Source organism: Delphinus delphis, chromosome 5 (genome assembly GCF_949987515.2).
Source record: "Delphinus delphis chromosome 5, mDelDel1.2, whole genome shotgun sequence".
Lineage (NCBI taxonomy): Eukaryota > Metazoa > Chordata > Mammalia > Artiodactyla > Delphinidae > Delphinus > Delphinus delphis.
This window is the reverse complement of record NC_082687.1, coordinates 19,486,865-19,502,300: the sequence shown is the minus strand read 5'-3', so window position 1 is coordinate 19,502,300 and position 15,436 is coordinate 19,486,865. Positions and strand designations below refer to the sequence as shown.

General features: G+C 38.5%; 1 protein-coding gene across 2 annotated transcripts in view; it reads right to left on the bottom strand.

Annotated features, from left to right (window-relative positions):
- The window catches only part of BANK1 (B cell scaffold protein with ankyrin repeats 1), a 312,945-nt gene that overhangs the window by 209,733 nt on the left and 87,776 nt on the right, over positions 1 to 15,436 (bottom strand). For both annotated transcript variants that reach the window (XM_060011625.1, XM_060011626.1), the window contains exons 4-5: positions 10,936 to 11,074; positions 3,723 to 3,862 (exon numbers count right to left, since the gene is read on the bottom strand). In XM_060011625.1, coding sequence (XP_059867608.1) covers positions 3,723 to 3,862; positions 10,936 to 11,074 — 279 coding nt within the window. The remainder of the gene's footprint in view (positions 1 to 3,722; positions 3,863 to 10,935; positions 11,075 to 15,436) is intronic.

The following is a 15,436-nucleotide window of genomic DNA, read 5'->3' as shown; positions in this document are numbered from 1 at the left end:
AAGAATCTTCTGAAGAACTCTTTCAGGGAGATAACCTCTTGAAGAAACTAACCTTTAAGGGAACTAATAAAAAACTGGGAAATTCCTCATGATGTGAGAGTTCCCTTAGTTCATACCTTCCCTCACCCCAATCCCATCTGGTTTCACAGTGTATTAAATATTCGCAGGCGGTAAAGCAAAGATCGAATAATTCATACAATTTAGTGAAAGCTGGCAATGATGTGCACCTAACATGAAGGTGAAAATAAGATTTCAACAGGTATAAAGTAAAATATGCAAGATGACAAATACATGCAACACAATATACCTTTTTACTAATACAAAACACAACTAATAAAAATTATATGGTACCATTTCAAAAACTCTTTTAATAAATAGGATCCTAATGCTTTGATCAATAATTGCTATGTTCTTTTAGCATTCTGACCTAATTTGGTTTTTATATTGTATCTAGTTTTTCCTATACAAAGTTAACTTTATTGTTGCCCCTAGACTCTTTTGTAAATAAGATGGAAGTCTCAAAGGTTTTAATTATCTCAGTCAAACAGGAGTTACTAGTTTTTCTAACACTAGTACTTGAATTCTAATATCTTCCCAAATTGGGCTTTGTATTTTTTCATTTGAATTCACTGTTCTAGATGAGGCTCTGGAAATTCTACCTTTTTGAGGCTATGAGCTAGGATTTAGTATCTATCCAAAAAAGACGAAATAATTTAGGAAGCAGTTAGATAATTAAGCTGGTTTAGGTAAAATCTTCTAAAACCTAATAGACATCATTAAAAATAAACTAAGAGGGCTTCCCTGGTGGTGCAGTGGTTGAGAGTCCGCCTGCTGATGCAGGGGACACGGGTTCGTGCCCCAGTCTGGGAAGATCCCACATGTTGCGGAGCGGCTGGGCCCATGAGCCATGGCCGCTGAGCCTGCGCGTCCGGAGCCTGTGCTCTGCAACGGGAGAGGCCACAACAGTGAGAGGTCCGCGTACCGCAAAAAAAAAAAAAAAAAAAAAAAAAAAAAATCTGCTGGTATATGTCCTGACAAATACACAATAACTATGGTGAATAAAATTACAACACACACTGTTCTTTGAATAGAAATGTTCAGCGGACTATGTGCAACATATCCAAATCGCCCAATTAAAGTAGTAGGAGAAGCACATGAAGGAAACAATTGCTGCAGTGTTGTATGCTGGAGAGGAAAAGCACAGCTTTTTACACAACTTTTAAAATGTAATGTACACGAGAGCAAAGCCAAATGTCAAAGGAACAACCAAATGTCAACAAGGAGAAGCACACGGTGGGCTGGGACACCACCGTTGAGGGCAAGTAACCCTAAAATACAACAAGGTTACTTTGTGTCCCTGCAGATCCTTCTTTTTTTTTTTTTTTTTTTTTGCGGTACGCGGGCCTCTCACTGTTGTGGCCTCTCCCGTTGCAGAGCACAGGCTCCGGTGGGATCGTCCCAGACCAGGGCACGAACCCGCGTCCCCTGCATCGGCAGGTGGACTCTCAACCACTGCGTCACCAGGGAAGCCCAGATCCTTCTTTTTAATCAAGAGTGGAGTCCGATTTTCACCATCTTGGTAAATTCAAGGTAGGGATACCTCATGTGGTCCAGATGCCAGTGGATGAGACGAACCCCGTGTCATACCTAGTCCAAGATGTGATGGAGACTGAGTGAACTGCAGCCTCTTCCATGTGTCAGGATTGTGATGGTGTAGCTCTGCCGGGTCTGAGATCTCAGACTCAGAATTTGTTTAATCTAATTCCACAATATGTGTAGGTCCCCTCATGACAATAGCAAAACCTCTAAACCCATCTTAAATTGTATATATTAAACCAAATCTCTTAATGCATCTTACCAAGCTGTGGTCTGCTGTCACCAACTTAGAATAATTCTACCTCTCCATACTCAAACCTCAGGTTTGAAGTGCCTCTTTCCTGAGAGTACAAGTCTGAATTAACCTGTGACTGTCCAACAATCTTCCTTTCACTATAGGCACCAAGGCTCAGTGGAGGGGAGAAACCATTCCTCACCTCTCATTTCTGACAGAGGGTAAAAATGAAACAGAGCATTTTCTAGTTACCTAAAAACTACTCAGAAAAGTTTTTATTCACTCAAAGCTGTAGAAGAAATCATAACTTGCATATTACAACATTCTGAAAAACTGAGTCAAAAATTACATTTAATTTTCACTATAAACAAAGTTTTTTTCCTCCCCAAAGGCAAAACCAACACAAAAATGTGTTTTGGGGACTACTTTACTTCTATGTTGACTGAATACTGATAATGCAATATAATGCTGTTATTAGTCTTTATGTAGTGAATAAAGTTTTTTAAGTAGAGGATAAGGTAGACGTGTCACAGGAAAATGAAACGATCTGTATTTCAAGCTGTTACTTTTATTCTTACTTTGCAGTTACAGTATAGATATTTTGTCAAATGTCCTCAGACTCCTCAGTTTGACAAATGGTATTTTACTCCCTGTCCTTCTCTAAGACATTTTTACCTGTTCCATTGTTCTAAAATGTATCATTCATAAAGGAGAACTCTAATAGAAAAATGTGTCACACAAAATAAATAACAAAGCCTCCAATTCCCAACTGGTTTAATCAGTAAGGCTTCATGACAACCTGTCAACATCCTATTATTGATGGTTTTGTTACAAATCTTATGGAGTGTTTTGTGGTAAATCTGAAGATCGCATGTTCAATTCAACTACCTCTTTCTTTGCCTCTCCTCTGGTCTCCTCCTCTGCCCACAGAAAAACTAAGGCAATTAAGCAAAGTTATAATTCTAATTATCAAGCAGCTATTAAAAGAAATGACATTTATTTCACTCTGAAAATCTGATGTAATAAGCACATGAAGAAGTTCCACATTAAGCAAGCTTTCTCTCCACTGAAAGTAGGTCAGGTAACAAAAAATAAAACAGAATTCAGAAATTAAACTAATGGCTTACAGTCAATCAAAATGCACTTTTTACATTCTAAGTCCGTGAGTCCCTTAGGGCAGGGCACTCACATCATCTATCACTCACTGGAGAATGTCCAAACTAAGGGCCTTTGAGAGGACTAGAAACTTCTCACCAAGTCATCCTTGCTGAGTACTACTTTGTCACACTAGAGAAAAAAACCTGCAATGCCACTTTGCAGAGTTCCCAGAAAAGTTTAGCATTTCTGGAATTCCAAATAAATGTTGTTAATTTAAAGGAATAACTTTCACTGTCAGACAACAATGATAAATGAAACTAATAAAAACATACACTGAGCTTGGAAATTTCCTCATGAAAATAACAATTTCTAGATTAACACCACACACTTCCTTTTTGGTGGTATTCTTGTTTTTTTCTGAGTCCTTAACCTCAAACCTTCTTTCATCTTGTATTTGCCCACATCTGGATAAAGAGGAAATTCACTGTTTAAGAGTTCTCTTTAATCCTTCTGTCTGTCTTTATCTGGTCCGCGACAGCTTGAAAATGAGCCCGTGACAACAGCTATTTTGTAATGGATAACCTGTCTCCCAATGACATTATCTGGAATGACTTGACTTACACAGACTAATTCATCTACATCTCTGCATCACATAGGTCAATTTCTTCTTTTCCTAATGATCAGTAATTCATTCTTATTCAACCAACATTCAGACTTTATACCAAAGTATGCATTCGTTTATTCCACATTAGCTCTTTAGTTTATTGTCGACTTCAGGGAAAGATCGACTTACCTGGTATACACCATCTCCTGGACCTGCCGCTCCCAATAGGCATTTCATAGCCTTTGGGGTTGAATAGTATTTAATCTCTGCTGTGGCCTTAATGATTCCATCACAGTAGACATTGACATTGACAGAGCCAGCAGGAAAATCTTATAAAACACAAACAGAGAGTTAGGAACTGAGTCTATAAATGCATGTACCACAGTATTATATCTCTTAGAGAATATGAAGTCAGGCTTTAAGAATTCATAACAATTTTACTAGCTTTTAACACTTAATTGTTTTCTTTTTTTATCCTTAGTAGTTAGAAACCACAAAACAGAATATGTAATTTTGCACTTCATTGTTTAAAAAAAACTTAAAGGATTAAAACGTATGTGAAAATTATAATAAAAGCAAAACACTAAATCTTTTCTCCTTATCTTCTAACCTCCATTTTTTTGGAGTAATCTATAATCATATCTACATAATACTTTGAATTTACAACAGTAAAGTCATTCATTAAAAGTTAAGTATTTGTTATTAATCTGAGGAAGAAAGTTCCCATTAATTACAGGAAAGTTTCTTAGAATTGTTTGGAAAAAGAAAGAGTAGAGTTGATTGAAATTACAGAACTTTTATTCAATTGATAACAATGAAAAACCCTTGGGAAGGCAAGGTTTAATGCCCTGTTATTTAAGTACTATTTACCCCATCCATTCATCCTTTTTGTGAATTAGTTGTTCAAGGTGACTGATACACCCCATTGTAAATTTTGCTGTAACACATCAAGAAAGTTAAAGTTACCTGAGACTGTTGTGCGTACTCTCTATGAAAGAATAACACTAAATAATCACTTCAATGGAAAGGTTGTGTTTTATTGTAACAAAATTAAACAAAATTTAGCTCTTTAAATTCATTCACAGAACACACTTTAAAAACTTTCACTCTTTGTCACAGAGATATTTCCAAATTCTCCTGGAAAATTGTCATGCAAACATCTGGGGTTTGGAATAAGCCATTAAGTGCAAGCCACCTGATGAAACCACCTGATGAAATGTTGAATATTTAAAAGTTCTTAAGGTTTAAGCATTAATTTTACTTTATCTTCTGAAGAGGATAAAGGACCTCTTATAATATTGCTCAGGAAAATTTAAAGCCAACATAACAATCTTATATTTAACTAGATCAAGAAGCTAAAATTTCCTCCTCTCATATTGCTTGACTAGACACTTAACCTGTATTATAAAGAAAATATATGTAGAAAAGTTCTCTCTTCCAAAAGTAAGTATTCATCCAATAGAGAATGTAAGAGAAATCTCAAAAAAACTGAAAGTTGTAAAGTACACCTCATCAGCTACAGCTGTGTGCACATAGTAAAGGGGGTTCTGGAGTTACTGGAGTGAAATGAAGTCAATTTCAGTAGATTTCATAAAGATGATTTTGAAAGAAAATATTGACTTTGTTTATCAGAAAAGAGATTAGGAGTTTTATGATGGGATGTTAACCTTCTGAAAGAAAGTCAGGTGATAAATCATGAAAGATATATGGTGAGAATATTTGCTTGGGACTTCTTTGATATAGGACACTTAAAATATTCTAATTTCTTTAAAAGTTAACATGAGAATAAACTTATTTATTCCTGATATCCTGGTCAGCATAATTGTACTTTAACATAATTTTGTTTTTCTTTGAATTGTTACCAAGCTCAAAAGAGACACGCATTTAAAAAGTATATTAGTATGGGCTTCCCTGGTGGCGCAGTGGTTGGGAGTCTGGCTGCCGATGCAGGAGACACGGGTTCGTGCCCCGGTCTGGGAGGATCCCACGTGCCGCGGAGCGGCTGGGCCCGTGAGCCTTGGCCACTGGGCCTGCGCGTCCAGAGCCTGTGCTCTACAGCGCGAGGGGCCACAACAGTGAGAGGCCCACATACCGCAAAAAAAAAACACAAAAAAAAACACAAAAAAAAACAAAAGTATATTAGTATGGCAAAATGTTGGGTTGAGTAGAGAAGATTTTGAGTTCTGAGAACTATAAGAAGAAGACCTCAGAGTATTTGATATACCTCAATGCTGAAAGTCTATTAACACACACACATACACACTTATTTATAATGGTTAAGAGGAGGTCTCCAAAGAAGTAAAGAATTCTAGTTGGTCTTAGAGGGGTACCCTTCTCTAACAGAAAATGCTAGTTGCCTACCCCGATGTCTTCCTTTTAGAAACAGAATTCTGATTTTATTTCTTGCTAGGCACGTTGCTGATCAACTAAAAAGACCAGATTTTCTATTCTTCCTTTCAGCTATATATGACCTTGGGATTAAGTTCTGACTAATGAAATATCAGCAGATATGTCTTACAGAGACCTTTTTAGTTTAATGAGGCCCTCTCCATTTCTTTATCCCAGTGGTGTGCTGATAAATGGACTCTCAGAAAGAAAAAAAAAAAGCACTGATGCTTTTTTTTCTACACATAGTTTTGCCAACTTCTGTGGTATAAATATTCCCACCATGGCCAATTTCAAGCTACCAAGGTGTTACGGACAGAATTTTGTTTCCCCCAAATTCATATGCTGAAGCCTTAACCCCCAATGTGACTGTATCTGGAGATAAGCCCTTTAAGGAGGTAATTAAGGTTAAATTGAGGTCATAATGATGGGGCCCTTATCTAATAAGGATTTATGAGAAGAGACACCAGAAGTGCATGTGCACAGAGAAAAGGCCATGTGAGGACAGAGGAAGAAGGTGGCCACCATCCAGTCTGTGGTATTTTATTATGGCAGCCCAAGAATACTAGTGCACAAGGGAATATCACTGAATGTGAAGTAGGGAAGAGATGTGTAGAATGGCATTTTGCAACCTGAAATGCAATGGTTCCAGCACACCTTGCTTCATCACATTGCTTGGAATATAGGGTGTGATAGCAAGAGGCTTAGAGGTCATCTTGTTCCATGATGATTATGACCACACCCTAGGGACTATGGAATGATGACTAGAAATAAGCCTGCATCTGGGACAGTACTGTGAAGTTGCCATACCAGCCCTCAACACCAGCTAGACTCAGTACAGGAAGCTCTGGGTATAGCACAAGAGAACATTTACAGAGAGCAAACCACATTTTAAGTAATGTGACTGATTGAGCCACAAGCCAGGTGATCAGAAATGAAGTCACATGAGCAGTTTTCCTAGACTGGAAAGAGACTGACAGATGGAGGCCATCTCCTGAACCTGAGGCATCAACATTCTTCCAAAGAACCCTGAGAGTGGGGAAGGGTCCCTGGTATGTTTCCACTTTAGGGTTAGATCCTCCATTTTAATTTGGTATTCAAAGAAGTAGCACAAAAAATTTTTAAAGGCTTAAATCTTTATAGACTATTATTAGATGGTCTGAGATACTGACTGAGATCATTTCCTGTCCTGGAAGTCACCACTGGGTACAGGGACTATACATGAGATGAATAGAATTAGGAATGCTCCTAAGCATGACTGCCCAAGAATGAAAGGGGACAAATTTTATATCAAGAGATGTAAATAGAAGACCAGGAGGAGAGAGGGGGCAATACGAGGAGTATAGTATTTATAGAGAAAGATGGTCCCCTCAATTCTTTTCCCCAAAAGGAAGAGAAGGAAGTTTTTAAATGGTTTATCACCCCCCCATTCAGAAGCTGAATGTGAGTTATTCCAGAAAAGCCACTCATGTTTAAGGGATTTGCTAGAGGGACAGAGTGACACTTTGTTCCTCAGTTGGATGTTCAGTGTTGTCTTATACATTGTCTCCCTCATCTCCAAACATCCTATAAAGGAGGACTTAAAATGTAAGTTGAGAAGCTATTTTATCAATAAGAAAACTGAGGCACAGAAAGATCAAGAGACTTGTCTAAAGTTACCCAGTAAATGGTTCAATACAGAATAAAAACAGCCCTCTTGGCCACCAGTTAAGTGTTTCCTTAACTACACTGCGGATTCTGCACAGATCACTAGCCTCGAAGAGCACACTGGGCACTCCCTCTTCCTCCGTAATTGGTGTAGAGCAAAAGGAACTCTATTGTACGGTCAGTCCTGCCCAATCAAACTTCCTGAGATATGTTCATTGGATATGTTCCAATGAAGCAACTAAAATATGGATACTGCAACTGAATTTTAAATTTCATTGAATTATAACGAAGTTTAAATAACCAGATGTGGCCAATGGCTAACATATTGGGCAGTGCGGTTCCAAAGAGTAGTTTCTCCAGCTGTGGTTTGTGACCCATTAATTCGTCACGACATCAACTTAGTAGGTTCTAACACTGAAAAAATGAAAAGAAATAAAATATCTTTCCCTCTACTTATATTACCCAAATGTTCCTGCATGTTGTCTACTTCTTCATTATAGCCCTTAACATATTAATCATAGTTATATAAAATTCCCTGTCTAATAATTCCAACATCTGTGTCACATCTGTCTGGTGTGATGTGTGTTTTATCTCTCTAGACTATGTTTTTTCCTGGCTCCTTGGCATGCTTTGTAACTTTTTTGTTGAAAACCAGACATGCTGTATCAGATGTAAGAAATGAAACAGGTAAGTGTGTATTGAGAGTAATCTGTGTAGAAGTTAGGCTGTATTTACTGTTTGCTGTAGCTGTGGGTACCAGAGTCTTCAAATTCCTCTACTGTCCTTGTCCTTGTCTTCCCTCCTGACTTTGTGCTTCCCTAAGTACTCCTCCTTAGAAAGATTCTGCATCTTGCATACTTTCAACTGTAAGCCACTGCCATTACACTGGAACCCTGCTGTGGTGATGGTCAGGTTGGGGGAAGGGGAAGCAGTCTAATCTTATGATTAAATCAGTCTTTTAGTGGGCCTGTGTCTTTCAGCTGTGACCTTCACAAGTGTTTCTGCTGTGGCATAGCTTTCCCTTCCCCACCTTAAGTGAGACGTGAGGGCTAGAGGGGGTTACAACAGGATGGATGCCCTTCCTCAGCTGGGATGAGGCTCTGGTAAAGTGGTCTCCCCTGAAAAGTAGACCTCTGTTATGGAGAACATACTGGGAGTATTTCACCATGAGTCTTCTTCTGATCTAGCAGAGCCCTTCAGGGGATCTTTCTCAGATCTTCACTGTGTGAACCTGATGGGGTTCCTGGTGGTAAATTCCACAAAATTATAGGTGCCTCTTAAGACTACAGCCCCCGGGAGTTTCTTACTTTCAAGCTAGTCCACACTCAGCTTCCAGCAATTCATCAGAATTACCATTGAAGTGCTCCTACCAGTTTACGGCTCCAGTGACTTCTGCTCCAGGTAAGCAGATCTTAGATGTCAGTCTTGATTTACCTTTCTCTCCAGATTTTGGGATGGTTGTTTACCCTACAACCTTAGTTCTCCAATGACTTCAAGAAAAGCCACTGATTTTCAGTTTGTTCGGCTTTTTCTTGTTGTAAGAATGGGAGTGGCAACTTCCAAGCTCTTTACATGTCAGAGCTGAAACCATCGGTCTAAGTATTGCTTTTAAAACTTTTGTTTTCATTATGTTTTCATACATATGTACTGGGTCATAATGTAAAATGTAGTTCTGGCTAGGGTTCAAAAAACTTCAAGAAACTGTGCCTTGAGGCAGAGAAAGTAAGACCGTTCCTGCTGAGGCATGTCCCATACGTATTCCCATAATTATTCATGGAACTATCCTGTATATTGCTACGTAGCAGCCAACGTTTTGTAAGATAATCTATCATTAACTTAGAGAATGCACCAGTTGAAAAAAAGAGTTGGAAAGGTTTAATTAGCATAACTGGTAAATAATGGTTGGTTGGTTGGTTTATTTTTACTACAAATTTGCTGTTCAACCACATGGATAATATTATGGCCTGGTATATATTGGAAAATTTGGAGGTACAGTTTCCTCCTCTTCTGAAAAACATGTGAACTTTGACATTTTATTCTTTGCGCTGCTCTTAGCTACTAGGTAAACTGAACATAAAATCTTAATGTGAACAATTTTACTTGACATTTTGATTTGCTACTTGGGAAGTATTATCTAAGTACTTCTTAATTTGTAATATTGATTTTTCTGTAGTGATTTAGTCTAACTAGATTTAGTTTAACTTCTAAACTAATTAGTTAGAAATTACTGCTCATTAAATCATTTAAAAATGTGGCATAAGGAAGTAAGGGGCTTTGGAAGAAAAGGCAAAGAAACAGAAAGAATTATTTCTCATCTCACTTCTGCATATCCTTGTCCATGACAGGAAGCAGTGTCTAAGATGTTTATAAATGGTTGGTGTAAAGTCTTTCCTTTCTATAATCCAAGTCTGACCTACGCTGTGCAAGGAAATCCATAGAGGGGACACATGTTTTACACAACACAACAGAAAAGATTTGTAAATGCCCTGTAAATGGGTTTCGTTATAGCTACACTCTAAAAAGAAAACAAAAGAGCTCCGGATGCATTTGATATACTCTTTAATTTTAAGTATTTTTTACTACACTTCCAAATTTATAATAAGATTGAATATCTTTGTACTTTAAAATATTTTATGAAATTCACACTTATAAAGTTAGGTAATTTTATTCTCTAATTATAACAGGACATCATAAATTCAAAAACCAAGTAGTCCTACATTTATATCAAAACATTCAGAAATTAATATATTAAATTTTGATTTTAGTATAGTTATCACAGCAAGTGTGTCTATTCCATCTGGAACTTTAAATCCAATGCAATTTATCATGCTGAAGCAAAGTTGGATAATAAAATGGTTAGGTTCATAATTTAAATAAGGAAAAGAGGGAAGATTGTATATAGAAATGGTACCATGATGATAAAATAGTGAAAAAGAACTATGCTTTCCAAAGCAAAAATAAACTCAAAAAATATACTTTTTTTGCATGGCAAAAAAAGTAAAGAAGAAAAAAGAAAATCATGAATGAAAATCCAAAAGTCTGCTAATCCTGTTACAATAAAGCAAATAATTTTAGTTCCATATTTAATAGCTGACACATTAAAGTACACTCTGCTGACATAAAGTATGTGATGTTACTGGCTGTCATTTTACCACATGGTACACAAACTAAGTTCTCATAATTTACACATTCGTGCTTTTGCGAATCCAGTTTAATAATAACAGCCTTGGGTATGTGAAAGCTAAACACAGGAAACACCTGCAGAACAATATTAGTTTCTGTAGGGAACTGAAATCACTTACCATAAATTTATTGAAAGAAACTCAGAATGATGTTTTATATTTATTAAAGCATAAAAAAAATTTCTTACCTAAAGCTTTCATACACCAGACTGTCTTATTCCAGAGGGCTGGCCGTGTTCTAATGCATTTACTATTTGACATAAATTCAACCTCCACAGAATCACCAATTACTTCATCTCGCAAAATAATAAATATTTCACCAGGATTCTATAAGATGAAAAATATAACCCAATTAGGCATTTTTAAAAGTTTTCATTAACCAAAGAACCCAGTGCATTTATTAATAATAAAGGTCACACATGATAATTATATATCTCCATTGTGTCCGTAGTTTCAGCCATATTCAGAAATGAAATATATAAAGGTGATTCTCACAGCATTTTCAGTGTCTCAACTTGATGTCTATTGAATATTCAATTTTTTTTCCCCCAACACCAGATTTTGCAACTGGAAAGACAGTGAGGACAGAGCTGCTCCCTTTTCCTCTCACCTCATCCCTGTGTGTGAGGTTCTATCTGAGGGTGATGAGCATCAGTTCACAGACCTCCAAGGAATGTAATTCAGTTGCTAACCAAATCCTTTTTTTTCCCCAAATCACTTTCCTTTACCTTTCCAGAACTTGGTGTATTTATCTATATATGAGAGGACTGAACAGGTTTAGCTTTAAGACCTCTTATAATTTAATTATGGTGAATTGTTTTAAATGTCTAATACAGTTGACGCTTGAACAACATAGGAGCACCGACCCTATGCACAGTGGAAAATCCATGTATAATTGATATTAGACCCTCCGCAATTCAACCAACTACAGATCATTTTGTACTGGGGTATTTACTATTGAGAAAACTCCATGTTTAAGTGGACCTATGAAGTCCAAAACCCCTGTTCAAAACAAATACTGTATGCTAACACATATATATGGAATCTAAAAAAAAAAAAAAAAATGGTTCTAAAGAACCTAGGGGCAGGGCAGGAATAAAGATGCAGACGTAGAGAATGGACTTGAGGACACGGGGAGGGGGAAGGGTAAGCTGGGATGAAGTAAGAGAGTAGCATGGACATATATACACTACCAAATGTAAAACAGATAGCTAGTGGGAAGCAGCCACATAGCACAGGGAGATCAGCTCGGTGCTTTGTGACCACCTAGAGGGGTGGGATAGGGAGGGTGGGAGGGAGATGCAAGAGGGAGGAGATATGGGGATCTATGTATATGTATAGCTGATTCACTCTGTTATAAAGCAGAAACTAACACACCATTGTAAAGCAATTATACTCCAATAAAGATGTTAAAAAAAAAAAATCCATGTTTAAGTGGACCGATGCAGTTCAAAACCCCTGTTGTTCAAAGGTCAAGTGTAGTTTTAATCTTACCTAATAGAGGTTCTCTGGTTACTCTCTACGATGAGTATCAGTGAAGGCTACTGAGTTGACAACGGTTATAAATCTAAAAATTTCAAGATTTTATTAAGGTGGAAAAGCTAAATCTATATACGTAATATATAAAGGGTTACTGAAAACCTTTTGAGAACAATCCAGAAGGAAAATTAAGGATAAGAAGATTAGAATTAATATAGAAAAAAAGAAGGAATAAACACTTATTGAGCATCTATTTTATACTAGGAATTATGCTTTTTATATAAAGCCATTTCCTTTAATCCTAAGCAAAACAAACACACACATACCCCAAAACCAAAATGGAAGGCTATCATTTTTCTCTTTTACAAATAGGGTAACTAATACAGAGAGTTACATTCTGAAGATCAACCAGAACTATCTAAATTTAAAATCTGTACTACTCCTTACATCTTGCTGTTTAACCCTTCAAAATAACTAAAATGAAATGTATTTTTATGATTATCTCAGATATCACCTTTCAAAGACTTTCTTCAAAGTCAAACTAAATTTCAGTCCTTCACAAAATAAACAGAAACCTCATTTACATGCTCTTATAAAATTGTGTTTACCCAAAAGTCATTAATTTCCAAGTTCTCTTATTAAATATTATCTCCCTAAGCATAAATCCCACCAATAAAACTTACATTTTTAAAGCTCTGAAAAAAAGAGTTTCTACAAATATGTTGATGTTAAAAAAATCATTTCAGGGCTTCCCTGGTGGCGCAGTGGTTGAGAGTCCGCCTGCCAATGCAGGGGACATGGGTTCATGCCCTGGTCCGGGAAGATCCCACATGCCGCAGAGCGGCTGGGCCCGTGAGCCATGGCCGCTGAGCCTGCGCGTCTGGAGCCTGTGCTCCGCAACGGGAGAGGCCACAGCAGTGAGAGGCCTGCGTAACACAAAAAAAAAAAAAAAAAAAAAAAATCATTTCAGCTGATCCACATCCACTTCAGGCATGTCTCCATCGGAGTCTACCACTCTCCAATATTTGTCCACAGATTATTTTGAACTAAATTTCTCCACACCGAGTAAATTGCTCATCGAGAAAAGATCCCATAATTCCACCTATTGCTCTGGCCTCACACACCCTGCATGTCGGAAACACTTCTCTGTTTCTTTGCTTGTGCCCCCCACACACTGCTTCCTCCTCTTCACAGGACCTCACTGCCAGCGCAGTTCTTCAGCTCCTCTAACGCTCACATCTCACTCCTTACTCTGAAGCTTTAATGACTTCCCACTTCACTTTGGCTCAGATCCCCAAGATCCTCGGCTTCAAACTTCTTCGGAGTTCTCTTCCCTAGTACCTCTCTTCTTGTATAACTTTGACCTCTCGCTTTCCAAACTTAGTGGGCCTTAGCATCCTCTCCCAGTGTTTATTCACCTAGAGAACTCATTCTCATTCTCGAGGGCTCACACAGGCTGCTTCTTATGCAACAGATTCTCTACCTAATAGAGGGTAGGACTCCACCTTTCAACCATTTCCAGAGAAGAGTTCTCAACAAAAGACAAGCATACAGACCACCCCCAAGAAGGCACTGACACCTCATTTGTACCCGGGACCAGCTTCATGGGCATGTAACCTCTGCAGCTTCACAGGCCCTGCACTTGGAGAGCGCTGCACTTGTCTTAATGTTCTGCTGTTGCAGCTTGAAATGCTTAATAATTTGAACAGAGGTCCCTACCTTTTCATTTTGCACTGGGACCTGCTAATTAGGTAGCTGTTCCTGTTTGTACATACGTTGGCATGCCCTTGAGTTCCTCCTCTCCCTCCATGTCCCCATATGTATCCTCTCCATCGAGGTCCAACTCAGCTTTCGCGCACAACTTCCGAAGGAATCATGAAACATTTCGCACCTGTACTCCTCATTTGACCCTTTCTAAGCCACGCCCTCTGGTCTTAATACGCTTTTCATGCCTGTGTCTAGGCTTCCCAGATAGATTTTAAACATCCTGAAGCTATTTTTATTTTTTCATATCGTTGCGGCATCTTGTAAGAATTAGGTACATAAGAGATAATCTGTATATATTTTTCAATTCAGATAGAATACCTCTATAAAAATATAACATTTTGGGGGCTTCCCTGGTGGCACAGTGGTTGAGAGTCCTCCTGCCGATGCAGGGGACACGGGTTCATGCCCCGGTCCGGGAAGATCCCACATACCGCAGAGTGGCTAGGCCCATGAGCCATGGCCGCTGAGCCTGCGCGTCTGGAGCCTGTGCTCCGCAATGAGAGAGGCCACGGCAGTGAGAGGCCCGCGTACCGCAAAAAAAAAGACTTTTTTTACATTGAGCAAGCTCTACTCCTTATCCCCCTCAGGACTCACGGCTTCATCTGCTTCCTGCATCTCCATGCACGAAGGGGGGCTTTGGAGGAGGGAAGGCCTGCACTCGTCCAGCCCTGTCCTTAATTATTATGGGCATCTTAATTAAAGATATAATTATTTGGGCACATTGAATTCAATGGAGGAAATATGAGGACACTCAAATGGTCATCAATTTAGTGTTACCGGTTATGAAGCTGTTACTTTGCTCTCAATCTTTCTGACTTCTCTGTTTATCCCTTATTTGGCTCTGACCATTCAGAAAGAGAAAGAGTTATAATAATTATCACTTCCAGACTCTACAGATTCGCTGCAATGGTCACAACCCTTGAGACTTCACCAAAAGGGCTGGAACTTTGTCTACAATACAACACAGGTAGTGGAGTTTCTAGACTGTCAGGATGGGTGTCTTTAGGCTTTAATGAATCATTAAGTACCGGTAACAAAGGATTTTGATCTTAGTGGATCATATCCGCTTACTACTGTGACTTGCACACAGACAAATGGCTCTTTTCATATTCATAATTAATAGGCACTAGCTCTACAAGCACAGGTGCATGGGCCTCATTAAGCCAGCGCTGTGCAAGTCCCTGCAGCTGACCCTGATCTGACCCGTGACAGCAGAGCAAGGATTAGGTTATGGCAATGGTTCCAAATTTGGCTGTTAATTCTCACCTTCAGAATCACCTGGGAAGCTTTTAAAACTCCCAGTCTCCAGGCCATAACTCAGACCATTTACATCGGAATCTCTGGGGGTAGGATTCAGACATTATTACTTTTCTTTTTCTTTTTTGTGGTACGTGGGCCTCTCACTGTTGTGGCCTCTCCCGTTGCAGAGCACAGGCTCCGGAC